The 26,699-nt window shown below is 34.7% G+C and overlaps 1 protein-coding gene across 2 annotated transcripts; it reads left to right on the top strand.

The window, feature by feature from the left end:
- Nucleotides 1-24,714, top strand: LOC127858848 (C-type lectin domain family 17, member A-like). 2 transcript variants are annotated; one of them, XM_052396179.1, is made up of 6 exons: nucleotides 1-168; nucleotides 4,447-4,532; nucleotides 5,264-5,360; nucleotides 6,029-6,144; nucleotides 7,618-7,715; nucleotides 24,604-24,714. In XM_052396179.1, exons 1-6 carry the CDS (start codon nucleotides 111-113, stop codon nucleotides 24,623-24,625), a joined length of 477 nt encoding a protein of 158 aa, XP_052252139.1. In that variant the 5' UTR covers nucleotides 1-110; the 3' UTR covers nucleotides 24,626-24,714. The 2 variants fall into 2 exon arrangements, with proteins under 2 accessions (XP_052252139.1, XP_052252138.1); XM_052396178.1 differs by lacking the exon at nucleotides 24,604-24,714 and adding an exon at nucleotides 8,932-9,042.
- Nucleotides 24,715-26,699: the final 1,985 nt, after the last annotated feature.

The raw sequence follows: 26,699 nt of genomic DNA on the forward strand, positions 1-26,699 counted from the left end.
GTTATGAAAAAGAGACGATTCTTATCTCACAATATTACGAGGTTTTAAGTTCAGTTAATTGTTTAAGGCCACTTCTCATTTTTGTCTATAGAGGTGTATGATAGCTGAAAATGTCTCGTCACTCTGTTCTGACATTTCTGGTTTCTCTTGGATTAGCTTCATGCGCAGGTAAGTTAAAAATCTTATTTTATAGTTTCTGACTTTATTGTAAGTTTTGTTTGATGAATATTATTGTCAGACGTTGATATAGGCAGATTAACCAACGGACCAATTGATGAATTTACGCAATCAATACACACGTAGTCATATACTGGCACATGCAGTCATTTGCTGGCGAGATGAAGTCCATTAACCAGTCGCCACCTGTCAATCAAATTTTCCGATCAGCCAATCAGATATCGATTTTCACAGTCCTCAACAACGCTTATCTGGCCGCCATTTTGTCCGAAAAACAAAGCGTGTCGTACGTATGGAATGTACGTATTTTTCGGCATAGCTGTATTAAGCCAGCTTTTCACCTTACCTGACCTTTGTAAGTGTTCAATTAAATTCAAATAAAATTTCAACGGCTAGGTACGAATGCATACACTTCATTAAGTCCATTGGCTGATTTGAGTATACCACCAGAACATTGAAAACATATCCGCGTCTTTGTAACAGTGTTCTACTGCATGAAACAATTTTATCTCTAATGAAAAGGCTAAATAGATAGAACAGTTTTACAATCAATTCTCGACATCAATACAATTTGTGCGTGCACCTTTTATTTTCATAGAATTACCAGCGCAAAAGCGTTTATACTTAAAGGCTATGTTCTCATATTTAGTACTTACTTCCATATTCCTGTCAACATGTAAACAAAGTATAAAGAGCAGTGGAAGCGAAGCCTCACTTTAATGGATTGCATTTCAACCCGCGAGGTATCGAGTTTTCATACAGGTCATCACCGGAGTTCGCGCGGCCAGTAAAATAATCGTTATATAATAAAGACGCTATGCGTGAACTAGGTGACCTGGAATTTTCTATAGACCAGAAATATGTTAAATGAAGAAATATAATTATGGTATGTCAATAATAGATTCTTAATGTGTTTTCATTAATATAATGATAACTATTATTTATGATTAATTTAACAATAATTATTCCACCATATTGACTTATGTATTAAGCATGGGCGTGATGATTCTCGATACTGTTAATAATCGAATCAAATGGCAATGCCCGACACACCACTAAAACAGGTTTGTTCGAAGAACGCGCCTATAAATACGGATACTTCGCGTGTGGCCGATTGACTCATATGTTTTAATTTCACTTCCATTCTTTTTCTGGTTTTCTGTTTTGTTTCTATAGGTTTATGACCAGCAATATGTAATAATGTAAAATAAGCCGCGAAAACTCCGCGTAACATCCCGTACTGCGTGTGATGCAGTTAAGAACTGCACAGAAAAAGACATTCGCTATCCTTGATCTCATTCATTGAACTATCAACGCCGTATATCTTTTTTAAAGATATTTCTTGTTAAGAGTTAACACAGATTTTATGTCAAAGGCCTGATTATTACTGTTCAAAATTGTAGGTGTTATACATACTTTATAAAAGGTCATTATTTAGCCTTTATTCATTGAACATATGAACGAGTAATATGAAAACAAACACAATAATAGTTTGACCACAACAGTTGTGTGTTTTATAAAAACGTGTTAAACCATTTGATGCACAATATTATTAAGCAGTTTGGGCAGCATAATGATTGCCACACGTGCTTATTAATAATCTCAGCGTAATTGTCGATGATTAATAAATGACAGTATGTTGAGCGGATCTCAGAATGAAGGAACATTAAGACATTGTTAGGTACTGTACACAAGAAAAGAAAACTATTTAATTACTTGAATGATTTCAAATTATATATTTATTTTCTGTGGATCGTAAACAAAGAAAATCATTATAAATTGAAAATTTAAATATTGTTTAAACTTAAGTAAAAACAACAAAAAGGTGATTTCAACGCGGCTTAGCCAGCTTTAGCGACTTCAGGTGTAAAATGTACGGCTTATAATACAACAACAACAACATTTCTAATACAACATATATTGATACGGAGAGGAATGTGAACATTGCAATGAACATATAAGGTTCATCTTGTTGTAAATAAACAAATGCATAATATGCTTAATATTTTCCCTTCGAATGTTCGTGAACAGCACCTTTATGCAAACATTTCATTTTTCGATAGTCAAATGTAACTGGTTCGCATTAAAAATGCATTAAATAAAATGCATATCAGACTACCGGTATCTGTTTATGATACCACGAAATTGTGCCTTTATTAAATTATTGTTACAATAAAAAATTCATGTATATCTTAATACAAAGAAACGCACACAATAAAACACATTTCTTAACATTTTTAATAAACAAAAAAAAAACATAATGATATAGATGTGTCATTTGCATTTAATAAAAATATTTTCAAAACATAATTATATATGAATAGCCACCGGATTCACTGCAAGGCTGTTTAATACAAATTAAAAATCAATATGAATAAATGCTCATTTTTACAACGGATTTTTATTCAACTCAATATAATATGTATATGAATCGTTTCTGATAGTCTGTCGTTTACTCATTTATATTGATCATGCCGTTTCTCTCTAAAGCATTTATGAACAAAGCAGTTTAGTTTATTGTGCGGCTTTAACAATTTATATTGTAGAAAATAGCATGATACATCGTTACAAATATAGTATTTCACTCGCCTAATCCGCTATCATTGCGATCTGCTTGTCGGAGTTTTCTAACCCCTAGACCACGTGGCTATGTGAGCGAAGCGATCGATAATTTTGCGACTGGTCAATTACTGGAAGATGTAGTCATATACAGGCAAATGAAGTCATATACTGGCATACACAATGTATTTAGCAATACATTGGCAAATGTAATAATTAACTGGCACATGTAGACATATACTGGCACATGTAGCCATATACTAGCACTGGTAGTCATATACTGGCAAATGTAGTCATTTATTGGCACATGGAGCTACATGCAGGCACATTTAGTCATTTACTGACGCATGCAGTCATATAATGACACATGAAGTCGTATACTGGCACATGAAGTCGTATACTAGCACATGCAGTTATATACTGTCGCATGTATCATATACTGGCACATGTAGCCATATACTGGCACATGTAGCCATATACTGGCGCATGTAGTCATATACTGACGCATGTATTCATATACTGGCACATGAAGTCATTTATTGGCACATGTAGTCATATACTGACACATGAAGTCGTATACTGGCACATGAAGTCGTATACTAGCACATGTAGTCATATACTGTCGCATGTATCATATACTGGCACATGTAGCCATATACTGGCGCATGTAGTCATATACTGGCACATGTAGTCATATACTGGCACATGTAGTCATATACTGGCACATGTAGTCATATACTGACGCATGTATTCATATACTGGCACATGAAGTCATTTATTGGCACATGTAGTCATATACTGGCGCATGTAGTCATATACTGGCACATGAAGTCATTTATTGGCACATGTAGCCATATACTGGCGCATGTAGTCATATACTGGCACATGTAGTCATTTATTGGCACATGTAGTCATATACTGACACATGAAGTCGTATACTGGCACATGTAGTTATATTATGACACATTTAGCCATAAACTGGCACATGTAGTCATTTATTGGAACATTTAGCTATATGCTGGTACATTTTGTAATATACTGAAGCATGTAGTCATATACTGGCACATGAAGCCATATACTGGCACATATAGTCATATTCTGGGATAACCAGTCGTATACTGGCGCATGCAGTCGTATACTGGAACATGTAATCATATACTGTCACATGTAGTCATATACTAGCACATGTTGTCATATAATGGTACCATGCAGTCATATACTGACACATGCAGTCATTTACTGACACATGTAATCATATACAGGAAAATGAAGTTATATAATAGCACATGTGGTCATATATTAACACATGAGGTCATTTACTGACACATGAATTTATTTACTAGCACACGTAGTCATATACTTGCACATGAAGTCATATACTTACACATGAAGTAATTTACTGGCACATGTAGTCATGTACTGGAGCATAGTTTTACATATCCGCATAAAATAATTTACATTACAATAAATACAATTAAACCGTATCAACTTTTATGCGGTAACAAACAAACAAAAACAGGTACAAACGGAAAAATATCAATCTACACCCACACAAAATGACACATCAAACTAATCAGTCAATAAGCGAACGAACGAAGAAATTAACCAACCACCCGATCAACCAACCACAACCAGCCAGTCAACCAACCAACCATCAAACCAATCGACCATCCAACTTTAAGAAAAGCTAACCAACACCTTCCGTTTCAGGCGCTCGGTGCCCTGACGGGTTCTTGACCCACGGGGAAAAGTGCTACCATTTCAGCCATGACACAGAGACATACAGCGGAGCTAGGGTAAGCGTAACATGCGTCATAACTTAATAAATCAAATCACAGAGTTATTAATAATTAAAAATGTATCAAGAACAATGACCTTTTGAGACGCTCAAAAAACCTCAGCACGATGAGACGACGATAGTTAAAGATAGCGCATGAAACAGGGCCCGAAATATTAACTTTGAACTTTTATGACCATAAGCTTCAAAATGGGATCTTGTTTTTGTGCGGGACATTTCATTTTTACTTCTCGAAAAAGGTATACTCCGGACAAAGTTGAAGGTCTCCTTTCTATATTTATATTTACCTCGAATAATGACTACAACATTAAACATAGGGAAGTGGTTCCTAAGCACATAACTGTGGCTCATGCTAATCAGTTCTGACGATGACTTTGAGAATCCATCCATGCTAGACACAATTATGTTTCAAAAATAGTAAAAAGACAGTTTTAATAAATTTAACATTCGACCTTGAAATTTGGACCTAGGGGCCTAGCGCTTGTAAGCGGCAACTCGTGTCATAAGTGTTTTGCCAAATTATTTTTAAATTCTTTCATGTTGGAAAAAGTTTACATCCGTACAAACATTGTTTACCTACAGACGCTCCTGTTTACCTACACTTTGCAATAATAGTAGCTCGAGCAAGATGTTTCAATTGTCTATCAATAATCGGTTTGTACACATACTATACGAGATAAGCTCTTTTTTAACACAAATGAATCAAATGCAATTTTCTTATGTTTTAAGGCAATTTGTAGCGAGGACCTCGGCAACGGTTATTTGGTGGAAATCGACTCGATGGAGGAAAACAACTTTCTCGCGGGGGAAGCAAAGCGCCTTAATCGTAAGAAACTTGCCTTAATCGTAAGAAATGTACCTTAATAGTAAGAAACTTGCCTTAATTGTAAGAAACTTGCCTTAATCGTAAGAAACTTGCCTAATCGTAAGAAACTTGCCGTAATCGTAAGAAACTTGCCTAATCGTAAGAAACTTACTAATCGTAAGAAACTTTCCTTAATCGTAAGAAATTTGTCTCATTCGAATCTTTATTATTCACATCAAAATTAACTCAAGGATTAGCTTATTTGTTCAAGTATACGAAACTTTTGCCAGTCATAGGAAACTGTTGTCATTAAAACAAAGAAGTCCTAATAATATGAAACCTGTCCCAATGAAAAATGTATCAGTAATAAAATGCGTTTCAAGAAACATGTCACGGATTCAGGAACAAACAACAATAGGAAGAAACTTGATTCAATCGTAACAAAGTTATTTGAATCGTTTTTAAAAAATAGTCGCAATGTTTAGAAACGTATATAATATGTTGTTCATAATTGGAGTTTTTATTTGAGCAATCAGCAATACTAGCTCTCGGCAAAATAAATATCATTAATACATAAAATTTTAGACAGTGAGATTAAGTTCAGCTATACAAAGACTTATGATCTTTTGGTCTTTTCTTTTTAAAAAACAAAACAAAAACAAACACAGTATTTATAAATTTCTACACAGAATATTACCGAATTGGCCTGAACGATTTAGCAGAGGAGGGGCAGTGGGTGTGGAGCCACTCTCTTAGACATGCCGAGTTCACCAAGTGGACACCTGGGGAACCAGACAATTGGACGGTAAAGAATCTATTTTTGTAAACATGGGAAGGGTAATAAATCTATGTTTATAAACTTTGGCTGTATAATAAAATATATTTATAGAAACAATGCGTATCATTGATTTGATTTACAGAAACATGTGAAGGGACGCCGATATGTATGATAAGGTGGTAATATTAAGCTTCTAGCGTCTTTGCCTGTTTGGATTACGGATCGAGCATCAATGCCGTTCACATGTGATGAACATTAATACCTGAAAAATAACCAAGCAAAAACGCTAAGCCTATAGCTCGTTTAAATGGATGATCAATCTATATTTACTAAAGCGGGATGGATGAAAAATCGATATATTGCTACGTGGAGTGGAAGATGAATCTTTTTATTATAAAGTGGGATTGACGTTGAATCTATTTATTGTAACGTAGGGTGGATTATGAATATATTTATTGTAACGTATGATGGACGATGAATCTATTTATTGCAACTTGGAATGGATAATGAATTTATTTATTCCATCACGGGATGGATTATTTATCTATGTATTGTAACAAATCCTTTGATGGAAACATGGGATGGATAAAAATCTAATTATAGAAACATGTAATAGATAATAAATCTAGTTATGGATACATGAGTTTGATAAAAAATGTAGTTAAGGACATATGAAATTTAAACATAATATAGTTATTGAAACACGGATGGATGATTATTCTTGTTTTGGGATAAATGTTGATAATACATATAGATCTGAAAACAACAGATGAATAGTAAACTAGCCATGTAAGCATGAGGTGAATAATAAATCTACTTTTGAAACGTAAGTCAAATAATAGGAACACGGGATGAATATTAAATCTTTTTAAAGAAGCATACGATTGGAAAATATAGTCTTGAAAACATATAGGCTAATAAATCTAGTTAGGGAAACATGTCAGTTAAATGTATTAATTCTAATGTGAGGTGACTCTTATATAAACCTGATATGTATGGTCATGTCGGTTGGATGATGAATCTAGTTAAGGTTAGATGGGATGAACTGAAGCAAATAACATGTAAAGATTCTCTTTCGAAACACATTGGTATCTTAACCAATAAACGTAAACAGTAAAAAAAACAACTGGACTACGCTTTTTACGTTAATAATGTTTACAATTCAAAACGTTGATATATAATTGATAAATAATTAAAAATATATTTCTTGATCCCTCTATGATGCGTTTGTTCAGTTTAATGAACACTTTTGAACGAAAATCTCTGAAAAAAGGTATGCCATTGACATTTTGCTACTATTGATATATTATTGATTAATATATTAGGGCCCATTTAGGACGCTGGTATAAAAATAGGCCCATTTGTTTTTATAAACATTTAATTCGCATATTTCAATACTATTTCACTGTAGAATACAATAACATGTAATATGTATATACACTAAATATGTTCACGTTTGAAAAATGTTGAAACTTTATGTGCGCATATTCTACAACTCAGAATGACGAGAACTGCGCACAATTGAGGCCTGACGGAGACTGGAACGACATTCCATGCTCTCAACTGAAGAACTACATTTGTGAGACGGATGCCTCTCAGTAAATTTGAGTCGCGTTCTGGGAAAACTGGGCTTAATGCATGTGCGTAAAGTGTCGTCCCAGATTAGCCTGTGCAGTCCGCACAGGCTAATCAGGGACGACACTTTCCGCTTAACAATATTTTCGGTAAGAAGGGACTTCCTTTAAACGAAAAAAAAACATAAAAGCGGAAAGTGTCGTCCCTGATTAGCCTGTGCGGACTGCACAGGCTAATCTGGGACCTCACTTTACGCACATGCATTATGCCCAGTTTTCTCAGAACGCGACACATTTTTTTTTACTTTAAAACGTTTTAAAGCCCCTGTTCGCCAATAAATAATGTAATGCATGCTTTAACGACATCAGTATAAACGAATGGATATTTGGTGGTAGTACTACATGGAGTACGAATTAAAATATAAAATTTCGTTATATGTAACGCTAAAAAATGTGTGTAATTATATTCGCGATACTTTTCTAACCGAGGGTATCAATAACTTCCTGACTGGCCGTCGTTGTCATCTCATCAGCGGGCATCAATATTGTTTTTTAAATAATAGTAAAAATATGTTATTATTTTCTTATAAAAACGATTCATATATGCTTACCAAAGATGCAACAATTTCTAAAATATAGTACCTAAAATTCCAGTTTGCAAATGTAATACACGAATTGAGTAGTATAAAAACAATCATTTCGGCGCCATTTTGTTATACTACTGAATGGCAGTAACCATCGATACGCGACTTTAAAGCCTCTATAACGCTCAAAATCAACGAAAATTTCGGTAAATATTTCGTTAAATAAAGTTAACACCTAAACAAACTGCGTTCATTATAGCAATAGCCGCAATTTTAACGCTGTATATGGTATGATTACATAGATTTTTGCAGATACAAAATGCTCGTTTTTATTTATATGTTACACAATTAATTCCATTTAAGTTCCCGCGAATATATCTATTCATAAGACACACTCCAGTTAGTGTTCATGTGTCGTATGATAAGATATCGTTGCGGGAAATAAAAATGGATTTAAATATGCGAAACAATAATAAAAACGAGCATTTTGTATCGACACACATCTGTTTTACCAGACCACAGCTGGCGTTGTAATTTCGGCTATTCGGAACACTGATTTGTATTGGTTAAGTTTATTTTATGAAAAAATGTTGATTTTGAGTAGAAATGTTACTTTAAAGGATCCCTTAACTTATCACGATGCGTTATTTTTCCAGGGAACCGAGACCAGTGGGTTGAAAATTGGTCGCATTTCATCAAAGATACAGTGTACGGTGCAAATAAACTCCACTTCTTTAGTTCAAATGAAATAAAAATTTCAATGTGAACCTTGTTCTTCAGATCTAAAATACGAAATAGAATTTTGTTTTTAATTGCAATTTAAGTTTTCACGCTTGCCAATGACCGTTAATGGTTAAAATAAATTAAGATCTTCTTTCATGAAATATTTCTTTGCCATAAGGTTACATTAGCAAATGCATTTCTTTTTTCTTCTATTTTAACGAACGCAATTTTTTCTAGTTTGAATAATGGAGGTTAATCCTCCAGTATTTTATTAGTTTGCGGTTTGATACATATTAAACATTTCGTATCGGTGAGTTTTGTCACTTTGTATTCTTCCATTTTTCCGACCCTTAAACAAACCCTAGAGTTTGGCAGAACAATGTTATTGCTGAGGTTGGCCCCGGGGCGTCTGATGTAATTGATGATTTATCACTTTTGTACGTGTTACAAAAAAAAAAAAAAAAAAAAAAATATGAATCACCTTTAAAAGTAATGTTATTAAAACATAAATAACAAAAGTAAACATTCAATCAAAAACATTAATTAAAACATGAAATGAAACATTTTTTAATTACTATTTCATTTCATGTGTTGCCTACCCGTTTAAATTAAACAGTTCAAGGAGCTTAGTCAATATCACTTGAAAAACAAACTCAAAAAGCTCTGCATTCGCAGTTCATTTTAAACTTTTACCTCAGAGCTAGCATACCGTTCCTAGAACAATTGAAGTTTATCGATTGGAATTTGGTGATCTTATTATGTTCTGTTATAGCTCTATTCATACAAATTAATGTTTTGGTCATAGTATCGTATCTTAATAAAGTAACCAGAATATGTTGTTTGAAGTCTTAAATTTACAAACATGGCCACGAAATGTGCGCACTCGATATGCGTTTATCATTACTATGAAAGCAAATGTAAATGTGCATGTGCGTAATCATGACAGTTTCATATATAATTGTAATGCGCATGTGCTGTTTAAACGCGTCCGCGTGCTATTTCAATTACATTGTATATACATAAATCGATAAAATAAAACAAACCTGACTAAAATGCAAATTATAAAACTGACGCATTAAAATATTCCACATTTCAAATTCACATTTGTGACAATTATATTCAGGAAAAATATAGCCCAACATGTCGTCAACGTAACTAATTCAGCACTGCAGCAAACAACTGTCAACATTTTAAAATATTAATAGTTTATTATGACTAAGTTGGACTTGGTCTCGTTTCCTCACATTGTCGTATGACCAACTTGGTCAACGATTTTGATAAAGACTGTTGTTGCTCCTCTGCGCAGTGACAGCTGCAAATTTCACAATTCTAAGTTCAAACACTTCTGCTTTGGCTTGGATTAACGGAATGCGTAGGTCAGTGAAAATTGAACACATTCATTATACTTGACAGTAGAAAAGTGTCGTTTATAACACAATTGCCACCATCATATGAATCAGCAACGGTTCATTGATTGCAAAAAGAAGACTATAAGCTGGGTTCACCGACTGACGGAAGGGCGTGTAAACCTACGAACAGAAAGGTGTGAAGACTTATGGACGTACGGGTTGATAACCCTACACACGGAAGGGTTAGCAAACATACGGGGCACTATGTTTGATGGACATGGAAAGTGGTTAAATCTGCAGACAGAGTGTTGTGTGAAACTGCAGTCTGAAGGGTGTGTAACCATACCGACAGGTAAGTAAACCTTTTGACGGAATAGTGGGTAACTAACGACGGAAGGATGAGTAAACATATAGACGGGCAGGTGATAAAACCAACAGACGGAATGGTGTGTCAACATATGCAGGGAACGATGAGTTTACCCACAGACGGAAATTGTTTTTAAACATTCACACGGATAGGTGGGTAAACTGCAGACCAGGTGGGTAAACATACAGACAGATGAGGGGATAAACCTATGGACGTACATGTTTGTAAACCTACGGACGGAAGCTTGGATAAGCCTTCAGATGTAGACTACACTAGGAAGGTTGGGTAAACATACAGATGGGAGGATGGGTAAACCAACCTACAGAAGAGTTGGTTAACCCACAGACAGAAGGATTGGCCAACTTACAGGCAAAAGGTTGGGTAAACCTACATACGGAAGGATGTGTTAAGATTGCCCATCGTGGAAACACAACCTATTGTCCAGGAACATTAACCACAACAAACTTTGTTGTTTCCTGTTTGAGTGATTTTTATTCATTTCTTAATACATGTATATATAATCAATTTACATAGACATGTACAACATAGATTTATTTTACCATATGTGTTTTAACTGTGCTATAACTATCAAAGCACAAACTGAAACTACATACTAACTTATGCGTTTTTACCTGTGTTTACTTTACATATATACTTATTCATAAACTGCAAGTATGTACCATTAGCTACTTGAAATGGTAATCAACATTATAAACAGTATTTGATTTTACACAAAGAAAACAGTTTAAAAAAAAAATTAGTTTTGAATTCGACATGCAAACTACGTAATGTTAAACTTAAAAGTTAAAACACATGTAGCAAATTTATTAAAATAATGAGAGTTGCTAGGTAAACAACAGTCATTTTTCATTAATGACATTATATATGCAGTATATTATGAACATTGCTAGGTTTTAAGGAACACGCGTAACTTGGTTCGAAAATTAAATTTCATGCACAAAGTTCCCATTAATACGAGTGCAATCCCACACGAATGAATGAATTTATTCTAGTCTTATCAGGCTATATACCATGAAACAAGGCTCCAAATAAAGTACGTGATTCTCTAAGACTTGTATGTCCATGTAAATTTAACAATAGTTATATAGTTAATCTACTTTCTTCTCCCAAATCTACGCACGTTTGAGGCCACACTAGCGCATTCGCATCTGAATTTTGTGTCTTAGAAGCCGTATATGATTGGATTGGCCATGTGGTTGATCACAAAGGAACGGAGAAATATATTATACATCGCCACACCAGCCGGAGACATCTCTTTAAGAAAGTCAGATTTTATGGAAATCGTCACCATGAGAACCAAGTGAGGTATGAAACTTAACACAAACACAACTTTGATAATGAACAACATTAAAGTCACTTGCTTTGTCCGTAGACCATTCCAATTGAACTCCGGCTAGTTTCCGGCTCGTCAACACGAAGATATTCAGTCTTCCGAGACTCCTGTTCTCCACTCGTAGTGCTTTTCATGCCAATAAATGAACAAGTATTTGCACGAATAAACTTATGATGACGCATGATCGTACTACCAATCCGAACGTGGAATATCCCCATAATTAACCTTGTGGCAATTTTGATTCGTTCATCTTCGGGTCAATAAAGCATTCGGTTCCATTAATTCCGTGAACTCCTGTGGCAACGGGTGCGTCACCGAAGACAAATATGGCGGGTAAAGCCACGGAACATCAAAGAGCACAAGACACAAAGCATATTATGTTAATCTTAATCGGAGTTATTTTTGCCGACAACGGATAGAAAATTCTCCGATGCCTCTCGATTGCAATTCCTATTACTATAAACGCTGAAGCAACGACGAAAAACACATGCAAGAATCTGAGAGTCTTGCACGCTGCCTCGGACGGGAACATGTACGGATGTAATAAACTGGCGATCAAGAGAGGCATCCCAACAGTACAAGCTATGAGGTCTTTCCAACCCAGCCATAAAATAAACGAGCGGTATGTGGACGGTGAGTTCTTGAAGGTAAAGACGTAGACAATGAGAATGTTGCCAAACACACCGACAACCATGAGGATCGCTAAGAAGATGATTGCGGCTCCACCAAGGTATTGTTCAGCTCCGCCAGGGTCACATTCTCCATGAAGTCTTCCCGCCACGCCTTCGGAATCGCGGAATACATGGATCAAACGGGTTTCTGGAAAAGATAAACATAGAGAAAACATTGAACGTTAGCATACAGACTACGGCGTATAGATTTTTACCAGTCAAACAACTGCTGTCGTTATTATGCTATACATACACCATATCATAATACAAACGGTATAACCAACACACAATTTTTTTCTAAACAAAAGGTTCTGTCCGCTCCCATGTGCCACACACTTCTCACAGATATATTACATGAAAATTGGCAAAACTGTATTAAAGATAATTGATAAACAAATAAGAGCGACCTCTTTCACCCCTCATCAATAAAGGCAATATTACCTGTCTAAAAGCAAGATGTAACATACAAAATATAAATAATACAGTATTTCAATTCATAAGGATCACAAACTTACACCTTACAACATAAATACGGTCGCAACAACGTATTTCTTAAATGTTAAATAACCATATACAGTCGAAACCCGAATTTGCGATGTTTATGCACATACATTTCTGGTGTTTGGCTTTAATTCAGTCAATTATCGGATTGCTCAACAGATTTTTAAGTCCCTGTCACAAATTTCACACCTACTTTTGTTTATTTGGTTAAAAGCGCGTCGAGTCGCATAAAGCTTTTAAAAGATTTTGAGTTCTTGATAACTGTCACTCTAAAATTGATGGCACAGACTTTGCTAACTTGTCATCGACTCAATCGTTAAATTGATTTGAGTAAAATATTTCATCGACTCAGACGTTATTGATTTAATGAATACTTAGTGTTGTGAAATATTTATGTGATGTTTATATAGTGTCCCGTAAATGTGTTCCGTCAACACGAGCTGATCTAATATACATTTATATTATTATATTTGCTTTTATGTATAATAACCGGATTTAAATATTTTAGATAACATTAAATTTTCAGTTTTTGTTAAGTTCTAAATAGAAAATATTGCAGAGTATAGGCATTATAAATACTCTGCCCCTGGACATACAAGTCTGTCGCTGCCTAATAAACGCAAACTGAAATCAAAAATTCGTTATTTTACAGCCCGGGAATTCGTTCTTACATTATATTAACACACAAGATAATGTATCCTGCATTATTGCTACTCTGAAAATTCGTTCCTAAGTAATGTCATTACAGTGAGTACTAGATTGTAGTCAACCATTTTTGATTTTTAGGATTAAAAATCGATATAGAAAAATATAGCTTCGTTGAATAAGGGCTAAGTAACCAAATACATGTAAATGAGAAGTTGCGCATCTGCCATATTTTCTGATCAGGAAGTTTGAAATAAGTGAAGTCATGTTGGTTTGTTACGTCACACAAATGTGGGTTTTATACCACCAACGGTTAATTTATTTATTTCGCATGGATGTAGATTTATGAATGTTTGTGAGTTTGACCGTTACATTTAATTAATTAAATTATTAATGTGGGCAATCACGACGACTCCAGTGCGGAAACGAAAGGCCGGTTTGTTAAAAAAGAGCGGAGAACGATTGTCCGTGAGAACGGATGAAGGGTGGGATAACTTATAGATGGAAGGGTGAGTAATCCCATTGATGAAAGGGTGCGTTAACATACGCATGGAAGGTTGTGTAATCCTACACATGGAGGGGAGGATAAAATACAGTTGGAAGGGTGGGTGGGAACCTAGAGACAGACGGTTGATCACACAGACGGACAGGTTGGTGAGTTAACTTGTTTAAGGACGAGTAAATCTACGGACTGACTGGTAAACATGCGAAGAACATGATGGCTAGAAAAACTGCATTCGGACGAACTGTTAAACATAGAGACGCTCATGTGTATGTGTAAACGAAAGATTATTAATTAACCGATTTTTTTACATTGAATTAACTACTTTAGTAAGTGATAAAATATGTAACTAAATTACTATATAACTTACAAAACGTTCTTATTTAAAACGCGTGGTGTCCAGATAAATTATTAATCCACGGGCACAAGTAATATTATTTCAGCAACGACACAAAGACATATAGCGAAGCAAGTCTTATTCAAAACACAATATGTGAAGATGTTTTCAGTTAATACGTTTTTTTTTTCAACTACCACGCACAAAACAATCCTGGAACTGATTATAATATTTCGGAAAAATCCGTTTACTATATTCATGCATTTTGTTGTATCGTTATGTTCATTACTTGAAACTGTACATTGTATTTATAATAAATTCATGTTTTATAAATGCTATTATTGAATACTGGCCACAGGTGGCTGAAAACTAGATCACCAGGTCAAGTCTTCAAAATAGTGACCGTAAACTAAGGCGACCGCGTTAAGGCAATCACGGCCCTCTTGTTTCGCAGTATGCCTTGTTCTGTGAAAATTTGGCAAAATGCATGTGCGTAAAGTGTCGTCCCAGATTAGCCTGTGCGGTCCGCACAGGCTAATCAGGAACGACGCATTCCGCTTTGATGGTATTTTTCGTGTAAAGAAAGTCCCTTTTTACCGAAAATCTAGTTAAAGCGGAGAGTGTTGTCCCTGATGAGCCGGTGCGGGCTGTACAGGCTAATCTGGGACGACACTTTATGCGCATGCATTATGCCCAGTTTTATCAGAACAAGACACGCAGTAAACAATAGAGAACTAAACGCGAACGGATTGAGGCGCTGAGGATAAATATGTTGATGGATACAATTATAATCACTGATCCAATTCATACAGTGTCTTGAAATACTTATAAATCCCACTTTTACAGCGAATTCGGTTGATTCAAGCCCCATTTATTAAATTTTATCTATAGTCAACGGCACGTGCTACGTTGTTAGGCTACGTTGTAAACAAATGTAGTTCCTCGTATATAACAACTTAATGCTATATTTATGTTTAAAAACTTTTAGATTAGCAATTCAATTTGAATTACATTGTAAGAAATTACTCACGACTCTTTTTCACAGAACGAACTACGAACTAAAATGATTATTTTATCAGCGGTTATTTTTGGAACGCGGAGTAATACACTGACCTTGGTTACACTACAGTCATTATCAGAGTACGACAAACACTCGTGAAAACTAATTTAATTTAAATAAAAAGGTTTACTAAATAAACAGTGGGATAAATAAAATAATAGATAAGTGTTGATTATAGATCAGATCGAAATAAAATAGTGTGTTGTAGACACAATACGTTGCGTAAATTTTTATTAAAGAAATATCTTATTTTAGTTAAGACTTATCGCCTGAGGTCATAAACTTCGACCATGCATAAATGTTATTAAAGGCAACGAAAATCTTTTCAAGACTTAGAGATGCACTTACAGGATTAGAACGGCAGTTATATATTGGAAAACAAATTTGTTAAAAACATAAATGAAATGTCCGGGCTGTCTGTGGGACAGTACATAAACAACTACAAGATCTTAAATTGATCAAAGAGCAATTACAAAATGGCTCGCCAGATCATGTTTAAAATCATATACATGTAGATATGGGCGGTGCTCTGTGTAAATGGGGTTTAATACATGTGCGCAAAGTGTCGTCCAAGATGAGCCTGTGTAGTCCGCACATGCTAATCAGGGACGACACTTTCTGCCTAAACTGGATTTTTTTCTAAGAAAAGATTTTATTGAAACGAAAAAATATCATTAAAACTGTAAATGTCGTCCCTGATTAGCCTGTGCGGATTGCACAGGCTAAACTGGGACGACACTTTACGCACATTCATTAAACCCCTTTTTCTCAGAGCGAGGCTCATATAATAATTATAACCAGGTGTATTTAATTCGCCTTTAACTTCAATTCGTTTTTTTTCTTGGCCGATAAATACCGTGACAGTGAAGGTTTCTTGAGTTCATATTTTAATAATATTACTATCAGGTTTAAAACACTAATTTGTTTAAGGAAAAACGTTGTGCGTGTCAAAAGTTTGACGATTTTCATAAACTGATGAATGCTTTCTTTTATGCGATCCTTCTATAACAAAACAATTGCTATAACCAAAAGTGTAAAAGCGGTCAATACAATGCCTTTGGTTTTTAGAATCATTTTTAGACGCAGCCGAACGAAGACATTTTAATAGTCAATATAAACAGACCATGAAATATTCTCAAAAATACCATAAAAGGTCAAACAGATACGGTCGCTCTATTGATTAAAATCATGCTCGATCATATCTTGGGCAGCCGCGGGAAAAATATTATGATTACATATTTTATGCAGGGCCAATGTACAGTGTATCAGGGCAAATATGCCGACTGGAATACCAACTGGGAAAATGATAAAGAGTCTTTTAAATTAGCATTTTATTTATAAACAATATTAATAGAATATATTATATTTACGTAAATTATTCTCATGTGTCTGATTCACATCAGACATGTGTTATTCAGAATTATTTGCTATTTGAATCAGTTTAAACTTTCAAACAGAGCAAGCCCATCTCTTGCCTGGCATTTACAGTCCATTTTGGCATAACAATAACCTGAATACAGCGATCACCTGCACACAGCGGTCACATATACTCATCGGTCACATGTACATATCGACCACATGTTCACATCGGTCACATGTACACATCGATCACATGTACACATCGGTCACATGTACACATCGGTCACATGTACACATCGGTCACCTGTTCACATCGGTCACATGTACACATCGGTCACATGTACACATCGGTAACATGTACACATCGGTCACATGTACACATCGGTCACATGTACACACCGGCCACATGTACACATCGGTCACATGTACACTTCGGTCACATGTACACATCGGTCAAATGTACACATCGGTCACTGTTACACATCGGTCACATGTACACATCGGTCACATATACACATCGGTCACATGTACACTTTGGAACATGTACACATCGGTCACCTGTACACATCGGTCACCAGTACACATCGGTCACATGTACAATTCGGTCACATGTACACATCGGTCACCTGTACACAACGGTCACTTGTACACATCGGTCACATGTACACAGCGGTCACACGTACACAACGGTCACATGTACACAGCGGTAAGCATTGTTTTTCATCAATACGTTATGTCTTCAGGCACAACTTTAAAGCATATCGCAATACTTGAAATAATGTGGTTTAAAATTATATTAACAGTAAAATTGTATACTTAAGAAACTTAAATGTCAAAACAATTATCAATGGTTCATTATTTCGGTTCCTTATATAAAAGTTTTTAAAAAGCATTTTCGGACTTGATGTATATATTAACAAGATCCGTAGAAGCTTAATTGTAATCTTCATTACATGTGTTTGCATATCTTTAACATCAAAAAACCACGTTAAAGGCATATCATGAATGTCGTAGGCGTATATCTATTTAGTTATTTTTTCATCAAACATTTAGTTCTTTCTACTATTTTAGAATCGGATCTACCTAATAAATATACGCGAAGTATCAAATATAATAATAGTGTAAACATATTACAGAGGGTATTTGTGATATGTTGTTAAATAGAGACAAGCTATTATATGCAATTAGTGTATTTGAATGACCATTTACGAATTTGGATCAAACCGATGCGATGGTATTTCTTGATAAGCTACTTATGTATATCCCTAGTGGGTTATTATTCAGTTGACCGATTTTGAAACGTAGCAGCATCTTTAAACCGAAATGAACCAGATGCAATAAGTGTATTTAAATGACCATTTACGTGACCATTAAGATCAAACCAATGCGATGGTGTTTCTTGATAAGATGCTTTTGTGGATGACCATTGGCCGATTTTGTATCGCAGTAGCATCTTTTACCGAAATGAACCAGATTGCCGATTGAACCTGAATAATTAATGTAAGGTTGAGATAGCAATTGTATTTATGGTCGTACAAAATCAGAGTAATCTTTAAAGATTGAACGTGATATCTGATAAAGGAAACACGACCCAGTTCAACCGTGGCGAGTAAATTTGACATTGGCTTAAGGTAAAATGTTTTGTAAAATAAGAAACTGTAAATATACTTAGCCGGTAATTAGTATAATCTTTTTAGGTCATTTGAAACTGTCTTTCATGAATTTTATAAATATTCCATGCCGTATACAAAAGCTCTTACTGAAAGAAAAGAGCCCTTAACTAAGCATATGGTCGAGTAAACCACGTGTACCATAATAATAAAAAAGGTTTTCGTTTTAATGACCAAGCAGATGTGCAATTATTATTTTTTGATACATTTTATTCACAAACCCCAATCATCCTATTCGAATATGTAATTGACGTGAGAGAATCGCAAGTTATAAATTATCTATATGACTATAGGAAGCACACCGTTTCAGTCTTAACAATGTTTAAATTCTTGTCATTCAAAAAAGTTATGATTTGTTCAATAATAAACAAGAAACATGTTCTGAAAAATAAAGTTGTTACTAGATTTACCAGAAGTGATACATAACAAAAATCAGGCGCGACTAAAAGATTATTGGATACTCGGAAATAATCAACCTTTGCAAACCGATAAAAACCCCTTCAAACTGGTCACTGTATAATACAGTAACGTGTTTTTATCAGGGATACAAATTTAAACACGGCCGTGATACTGTGAAAGTCTGTGGCAAAAAGGTCTTTACTTTCGTGCAGTTCTAAGCAGGTTCGGGTTCGCTCTCCGCCCGACATTATAAAATATGTCATCATTTATCAGTCAATCTCTTAAACGGCAAATTTTAAATTTAATCTCACCTTAACCCATTTATGCCTGGCGTCTAGAAAAAAGGCCTTTGCAAACAGCGTAGACCAAGATGAGACGCCGCATGATGCGGCGTCTCATCAGGGTCTACGCTGTTTGCTAAAAGGAATTTCTGTAAGAAATATTCTAAATATAGAAATAAATATTCAAGACATCCCTAATTTTGGAAATAAATTGATCCAATTTAGTAGGATGGGAGAGTCCACTAGGCATAAATGGGTTAATCTAGTACAATTAGGGCAGCCACTGAAATACGTATTTGCACACATTACAGGTGAACATTTTGGACCAGGACACGTGTCAGTTGTGTAAAAGTTATCCTAAATAGGAATGAAATACTGTTGAAAACGGTAAAAAATCTTACAAATGAAAAACAAAACAAAAACAATCAAAAGAGCAAATGCCTTTGTTTATTGCAGACTTCTGCAGAATAGTATTATCGCATGTTTAACGATTAAAACACTCAACGAAAAAGAGCAATGTACGTGAAACAGAAATATGTAATTATTAGAAACACACTGTTAATTAACTTTACAAATCAATAAAACCGCAGAGTTGATATTAACGCTTAAGAACCTGGTACTTTTAGGGGATTGTACTAATAATCATCTTAATAGTAGCCTTGTTCTGAGAAAACTGGGCATAATACATGTGCGTAAAGTGTCATTCCAGATAAGCCTGTGTAGTCCGCACAGGCTTAACAAGGACGACACTTTCCGCCTAAACTTGATTTTTGGTAAGGAGGGACTTCCTTGAAACTAAAAATACCATAAAAGCGGAAAGTGTCGTCGCACATGCATTTTGCCCAATTTTCTCCGAACAAGGTTCATATATTCACATAAAAGGCTGACTCTCGTCATGAAAATTTTTCATAGCTCATCTAAGTTTATACAAATTCTGTAACTCTTGTAACTGTTCTTAGTAAGGGAATGATACATTGGAACTGATCTTAGTGTCTTCATCCTTGTAACATACTTGGTATTTATAAACTAATTATCGTAGAAAATTATTCATAAATCGTTTTTCACAACAACCATAATTTCATAACTAGGATTCTGGAATTGTGGAGATTATTTATAGATGTTTAATTATAAAGAATATAATGTTCTATTTGTTAAATTATAGAGATAATAATGGTTTAAAGAAAATTATAGAATCTTAATTTAAATATTTACCAAATGAAAAGAGAAAGTAATTAAGTTTACATCAAAACGTACCACGGTTATCACAGCGCAAATTAAAACGTTACTGCCTAAAGGTATATACTTCAAGATGTCAATCAAGATTAGTTATGAAACACAGTCCGAATTTACTTATCTTGAAAAGCCATCAAAAATATTCGTTGACATGGTCATATAAGATAATTTCTGTAAAGCACCTGCCGACCGCTCATTAAATCGGAACATAAGAGAGTCGGTCAACCGACATATTAATAATGGCAAATCAAAAATGTATACAGCCTGTTTGGTCAGTTTGATTTTTCATGGTTCTAAAAAAACAATGAAGTAGAGCAGTCACGTTTTCTTGTCGTGGCGGCCATATTATTCGCCGTGCTGTAAAATTGTTTTACACGTACATTTAAAGCCATAATTCTCTACGACATATACGCCTTATATCAAAACATATAAGCAGATAAACAAAAATAACATGCAAACGTGTGTTTTCGTTTAAATAATGCAGCCTAATCGACATCAATATATGAAAAGAATCAATACTTAAACATGTTTATCTTAATCTCAAAACCTAAAATACTATTACAGGCAGCAAAATCAACGAGTATAATAAGAATACTTTCAATAAAATATTCATGTGAAAAATTACTGCCTATCGCTTTACTACGTTGTTGTAAACGTTTCAGTGAATCCATAACTTCATTTGCCGTTATCGGTTGATATAGTTCAATGTCAAATTTTCATCGTAAAAAGTATTATAGGAACTGATTTCTTCAGCTTCATCTTTAAACAAATTAGCAGTAGCGTTACTCAAGCTTTCAAAATAATCAGGAATTGAATTACAAAATGTTCTTGCCATTTTCGTTTTTAAATTAAAATATTTCCGAAATTCATGTTTACTTTTTACTTTTCAGCGTTCCTTAACTTTTCGTTGAAATTTAATGTGTCTGTCTTTTTATTTGTCGTTTATCATGTCGACAAAACGCCATTAAAATCAGGCTTATTCAAATTAAAACACTGTTTAGCGTAAAGGTATTGATTTCGATCAATTATACACTCATGATCGAACCAATCAACGTGTTTTATCTAACTGTAAACATTGAACGATACTTTTGAAAACAACGGGTCCCTAAAGTTTTGCATTGTATTTAACTTCTACTGCAAATTTTAATGACAGTTTACTCGAACATTTTCAATTGATATTTAACATAAGTGAGAGTATCGTAACTCGGCTACTAAATATTACAATGGAGTGTAAATTTCACTAGGAATGATCGCTCTTCAAATACATACAAAAATATATCGGGTTTACACACAAAAAAAGCACAAAAACGTAATGTGCTAACAGTTCTTTTGCCTTGGTATATTTAAAGTGATGAATATTTGCGTGTATTGTCTTTTTCCTCAATACTTCCTTTATGTGATTAGTTTAATATTATGTGGTTGCATCTAGTTTCATATTGCTTGAATGCTCATGCATTCTTTACACGTACAATATGCCCATTTATCTAAGGCTCAACAAATAAAACATAATCTGAATTTATCTTGTTTTTCTATAACCGTCCACTATTGACAAACATTGTAGAAAACTATACCAAATAAGTTCTCGCTTTTTAAATACATTCAAACATATATAGGGTTTGCACACAAAAAAGCGCCAAATCATGTAAACGTTCTGCGCGCCTGTGGTTCCATACCGCTCGCTTTTCAAAAATTATATCAGGTTCGTAAAAAAGCGCCAAATCGATAGCGCTCCGATATAAAATCGATTTTAATACCAAAAGTCACGCATAACTCGCAGGTGCATTACACGCTCATTACACCGACAACAATAAACAGCGATTTATTACCATATCCCTAAGCGAATACATGCATAACAGGCACCAGGTGAAAACCGACCTGACCTCAACTTGACTTGCTCCAAAAGGTTCCTTACAACGCACCTATGCTTAAGGTATAAGCTACATTTCGAAAACCCACATCGATCGGTTGACCATTATGAAGCCTTACCTGATCAAAAATCAGACGAAATATCTATTTAATTTAGTACATGGTAATTCTTACAATTTTATTTTAGAAACGTTTTTCTAAAGTTTTCTTCCAAGAATATTGCTGACACCGTTTTAAGTGAATTTTTCTAAGACCGTTTTACGTGAAAAAACCTTCTAAGAAACTAAAACAAATTTCGTTCGTAAAACAATTCTGTTCTTGTTGAAAGTGACCTCACACCTAATTTCTATTTCCTTTGTTTACTGTTTTGTGAGAGGTCAAATGTTTACTTAACTGAATTCATAAGGCCCTGTTTTAAGGATATGTATCATTTCATCGGTTAATTTTAAATAGAAATTAAAACATATTCTCAGCAGGAAGTAGGGCATAAAGCACTTTTATTCTTTGAAAATGTGTAAAAAATGGCGGAGTACGATGAATGTTTTCTGATTTATGACATGGATTCTGACCTGACTTTCTATGGATTTGATGAAGTAGAATTTAAAAGTAATAGAGATGTGTTAATTGAAGTTAAAATAATTTACTTTGAGCCAGATATTAACGTTACGAGTAGAGCTAACAGTTTAAATGTGGCATCTGATTTAATGGATTCGCGCGAATTCTGGACGAGTGTTGTGTCTGTAAAATATTAAATGGAAAGCTGTAAATGTATCAAGTCGGAAAAGAAAACGGATGGTTGCATAATGGTATGCGTGAAATAATGTAATTGTACGTATTTATTTTCATAGTTATGTCATTTTGTGACCATTCACATTCGTCACTATTTAGAATTCCCGTTTCTAAAAATAGAACATTTTGGTAGCAACAACAAGGGGGGCGACTCGTGATGTCAGCAATCGTTAAGGTTACAATATACTAAATAATCGAGTCATGAAGGGCTGTACTCTCTAAACAAATCATCATATTTTTCTCGAAGGCATGTTATACGCTTTAGACTGTTGTTCTGGTTTTATCGTTTGGAGATATTGATAGGGTAAGCATAGGTGTTCACTACTAAATCCCTGAAATAGGATAAAGTTGGAGATTAAAGCAAAAAATGGCACTGCAAAAGGTTACAATCCACTAGAAAACGGCCGAAAACAAGGCGCAAAAACAAACGATTTTGATTTGAGTCGAATTCTTTTTTGGTTTGAACATGACATATCTTTTTAAGTGCTTAAATCGATTCAGCTAAGAATGCCCGTCAAGAAAAGGTATGGTTATGGGGGTCTCTATGTGTAAAATGTTGTATTTATTTTCGCTCAAAGTTGTCACTTTTACATCGAAACATATAAGGAAACTATTAAGTATATTTTGACCTAAACATTTACTTCAGCAGCAACTTCCCTGTATCTTGCAACTATGCTTTCAGCGCCAGCTCCCGTTATACTACTGAATTGCAGTAGCCATCGATACGCGATTTTAAAGCCTCTATAACGCTCAAAATCATCGAAGATTTCGTAAAGTATTTCGTTAAATAAGGTTAACACCTAAACAATCAGTGTACCTAATAGCAATAGCCGCAATTTTAACGCTAGATATGGTATGATTACATAGATTTTTGCAGATACAAAATGCTCGTTTTTATGTATATGTTACACAATTAATTCCGTTTAAGTTCCCGCGAATATATCTATTCATACGACACACTCCAGTTAGTGTTCATGTATGATAAGATATCGTTGCGGGAAATTAAAATGGATTTAAATATGCGAAACAATAATAAAAACGAGCATTTTGTATCGACACACATCTGTTTTACCAGACCACATCTGGCGTTGTAATTTCGGCTATTGCCACAAGGAACACTAATTTTTATTGGTTAAGTTTATTTTATGAAAAAATGTTGATTTTGAGTAGAAATGTTACTTTAAAGGATCCCTTAGCTTATCACGATGCGTTATCTTTCCAGGGAACCGAGACCAGTGGGTTGAAAATTGGTCGCATTTCATCAAAGATACAGTGTACGGTGCAAATAAACTCCACTTCTTTAGTTCAAATGAAATAAAAAAATCAATGTGAACCTCGTTCTTCAGATCTAAAATACGAAATAGAATTTTGTTTTCAATTGCAATTTTAGTTTTCACGCTTGCCAATGCCGTTGATGGTTAAAATAAATTAAGATCTTATTTCCTGAAATATTTCTTTGCCATAATGTTACATTAGCAAATACATTTCTTTTTCTTCTATTTTAACGAACGGAAATTTTTCTAGTTTGAATAATGGAGGTTAATCCTCCAGTATTTTATTACTTTGCGGTTTGATACATATTAAACATTCCGTATCGGTGAGTTTTGTGACTTTGTATTCTTCCATTTTTTCGACCGTTTGACAAACCATAATGTTTGGCAGAACAATGTTATTGATGAGATTGGCCCCGCTGCGTCTGATGTTATTGCTTAGTCAATATCACTTGAAAAACAAACTCAAAAAGCTCTGTATTCGCAGTTCATTTTAAACTTTTTTTTTTACCTCAGAGTTAGCACACTGTTCCTAGAACAATTGAAGTTTATCGATTGAAATTTGGTTATCTTATTATTTTCTGTTATAGCTCTATATATACAAATTAATGTATTTGAAAAATTAGTTTTGGTCATAGTATCGTATCTAAATAACGTAACCAGAATATGTTGTTTGAAGTCTTAAATTAATAAACTTGGCCACGAAATGTGCGCTCTCAATATGCGTTTATCATTACTATGCAACCAAATATAAATGTGCATGTGCGTAATCATGACAGTTTCATATATAATTGTAATGCGCATGTGCTGTTTAAACGCGTCCGCGTGCTATTTCAATTACATTGTATAAACATAAATCGATAAAATATAACAAACCTGACTCAAATGCTAATTACAAAACTGACGCAATAAAATATTCCACATTTCAAATTCACATTTGTTACAATAATATTCAGGAAAAATATAGCCCAACATGTTGTCGTCAACGTAACTAATTCAGCACTGAAGCAAACAACTGTCAACATTTAAAAATATTAACAGTTTATTATGACTTAGTTGGACTTGGTATCGTTTCCTCACATTGTCGTATGACCAACGTGGTCAACGATTTTGATAAAGACTTTTGTTTCTCCACTGCGCAGTGACAGCTGCAATTTTCACAATTCTAAGTTCAAACACTTCTGCTTTGTCTTGGATTAACGGAATGCGTAGGTCAGTTAAAATTGAACACATTCTTTATACTTGACAGAAGAAAAGTTACGTGTAAAACACAATTGCCACCATCATATGAATCAGCAACGTTTTATTGATTGCAAAAAGAAGACTATTAGCTGGGTTCACCTACTGACGGAAGGGCGTGTAAACCGAACAGAAAGATGTGAAGACTTATGGACGTACGAATGGATAACCCTACACACGGAAGGGTTTGCAAACATACGGGGCGCTATGTTGGATGGACATGGAAAGTGGGTAAATCTGCAGACGGACTGTTGTGTGAAACTGCAGTCTGAAGGGTGTGTAACCATACCGACAGGTAAGTAAACCTTTTGACGGAATAGTGGGTAACTTACGACGGAATGATGGGTAAACATATAGACGGGCAGGTGAGAAAACCAACAGACGGAATGGTGTGTCAACATATGCAGGGAACGATGAGTTTACCCACAGACGGAAATTGTTTGTTAACATTCACACGGACAGGTGGGTAAACTGCAGACCAGGTGGGTAAACATACAGACAGATGGGGGGATAAATCTATAGACGTACAGTTTGTAAACCTACGGACGGAAGCTTGGATAAGCCTTCAGATGTAAACTACACTAGGAAGTTTGGGTAAACATACAGATGGAAGGATGGGTAAACCAACCTACAGAAGAGTTGGTAAACCCACAGACAGAAGGATTGGCCAACTATCAGGCAAAAGGTTGGGTAAACCTACATACTCGAGGATGTGCCAAGATTGTCCATCGTGGAAACACAACCTATTGTCCAGGAACATTAACCACAACTAACTTTGTTGTTTCCTGTTTGAGTGAGTTTTATTCAT

Source organism: Dreissena polymorpha, chromosome 14 (genome assembly GCF_020536995.1).
Source record: "Dreissena polymorpha isolate Duluth1 chromosome 14, UMN_Dpol_1.0, whole genome shotgun sequence".
In the NCBI taxonomy this organism is placed as follows: Eukaryota; Metazoa; Mollusca; class Bivalvia; order Myida; family Dreissenidae; genus Dreissena; species Dreissena polymorpha.

Coding starts and splice junctions, on each gene's coding strand:
- LOC127858848 (XM_052396179.1), top strand. CDS start 111: ATGTCTCGTCACTCTGTTCTGACATTTCTGGTTTCTCTTGGATTAGCT. Junction 169..4,446: donor TGGATTAGCTTCATGCGCAG/GTAAGTTAAAAA, acceptor CTTCCGTTTCAG/GCGCTCGGTGCCCTGACGGG. Junction 5,361..6,028: donor GGAAGCAAAGCGCCTTAATC/GTAAGAAACTTG, acceptor ATTTCTACACAG/AATATTACCGAATTGGCCTG.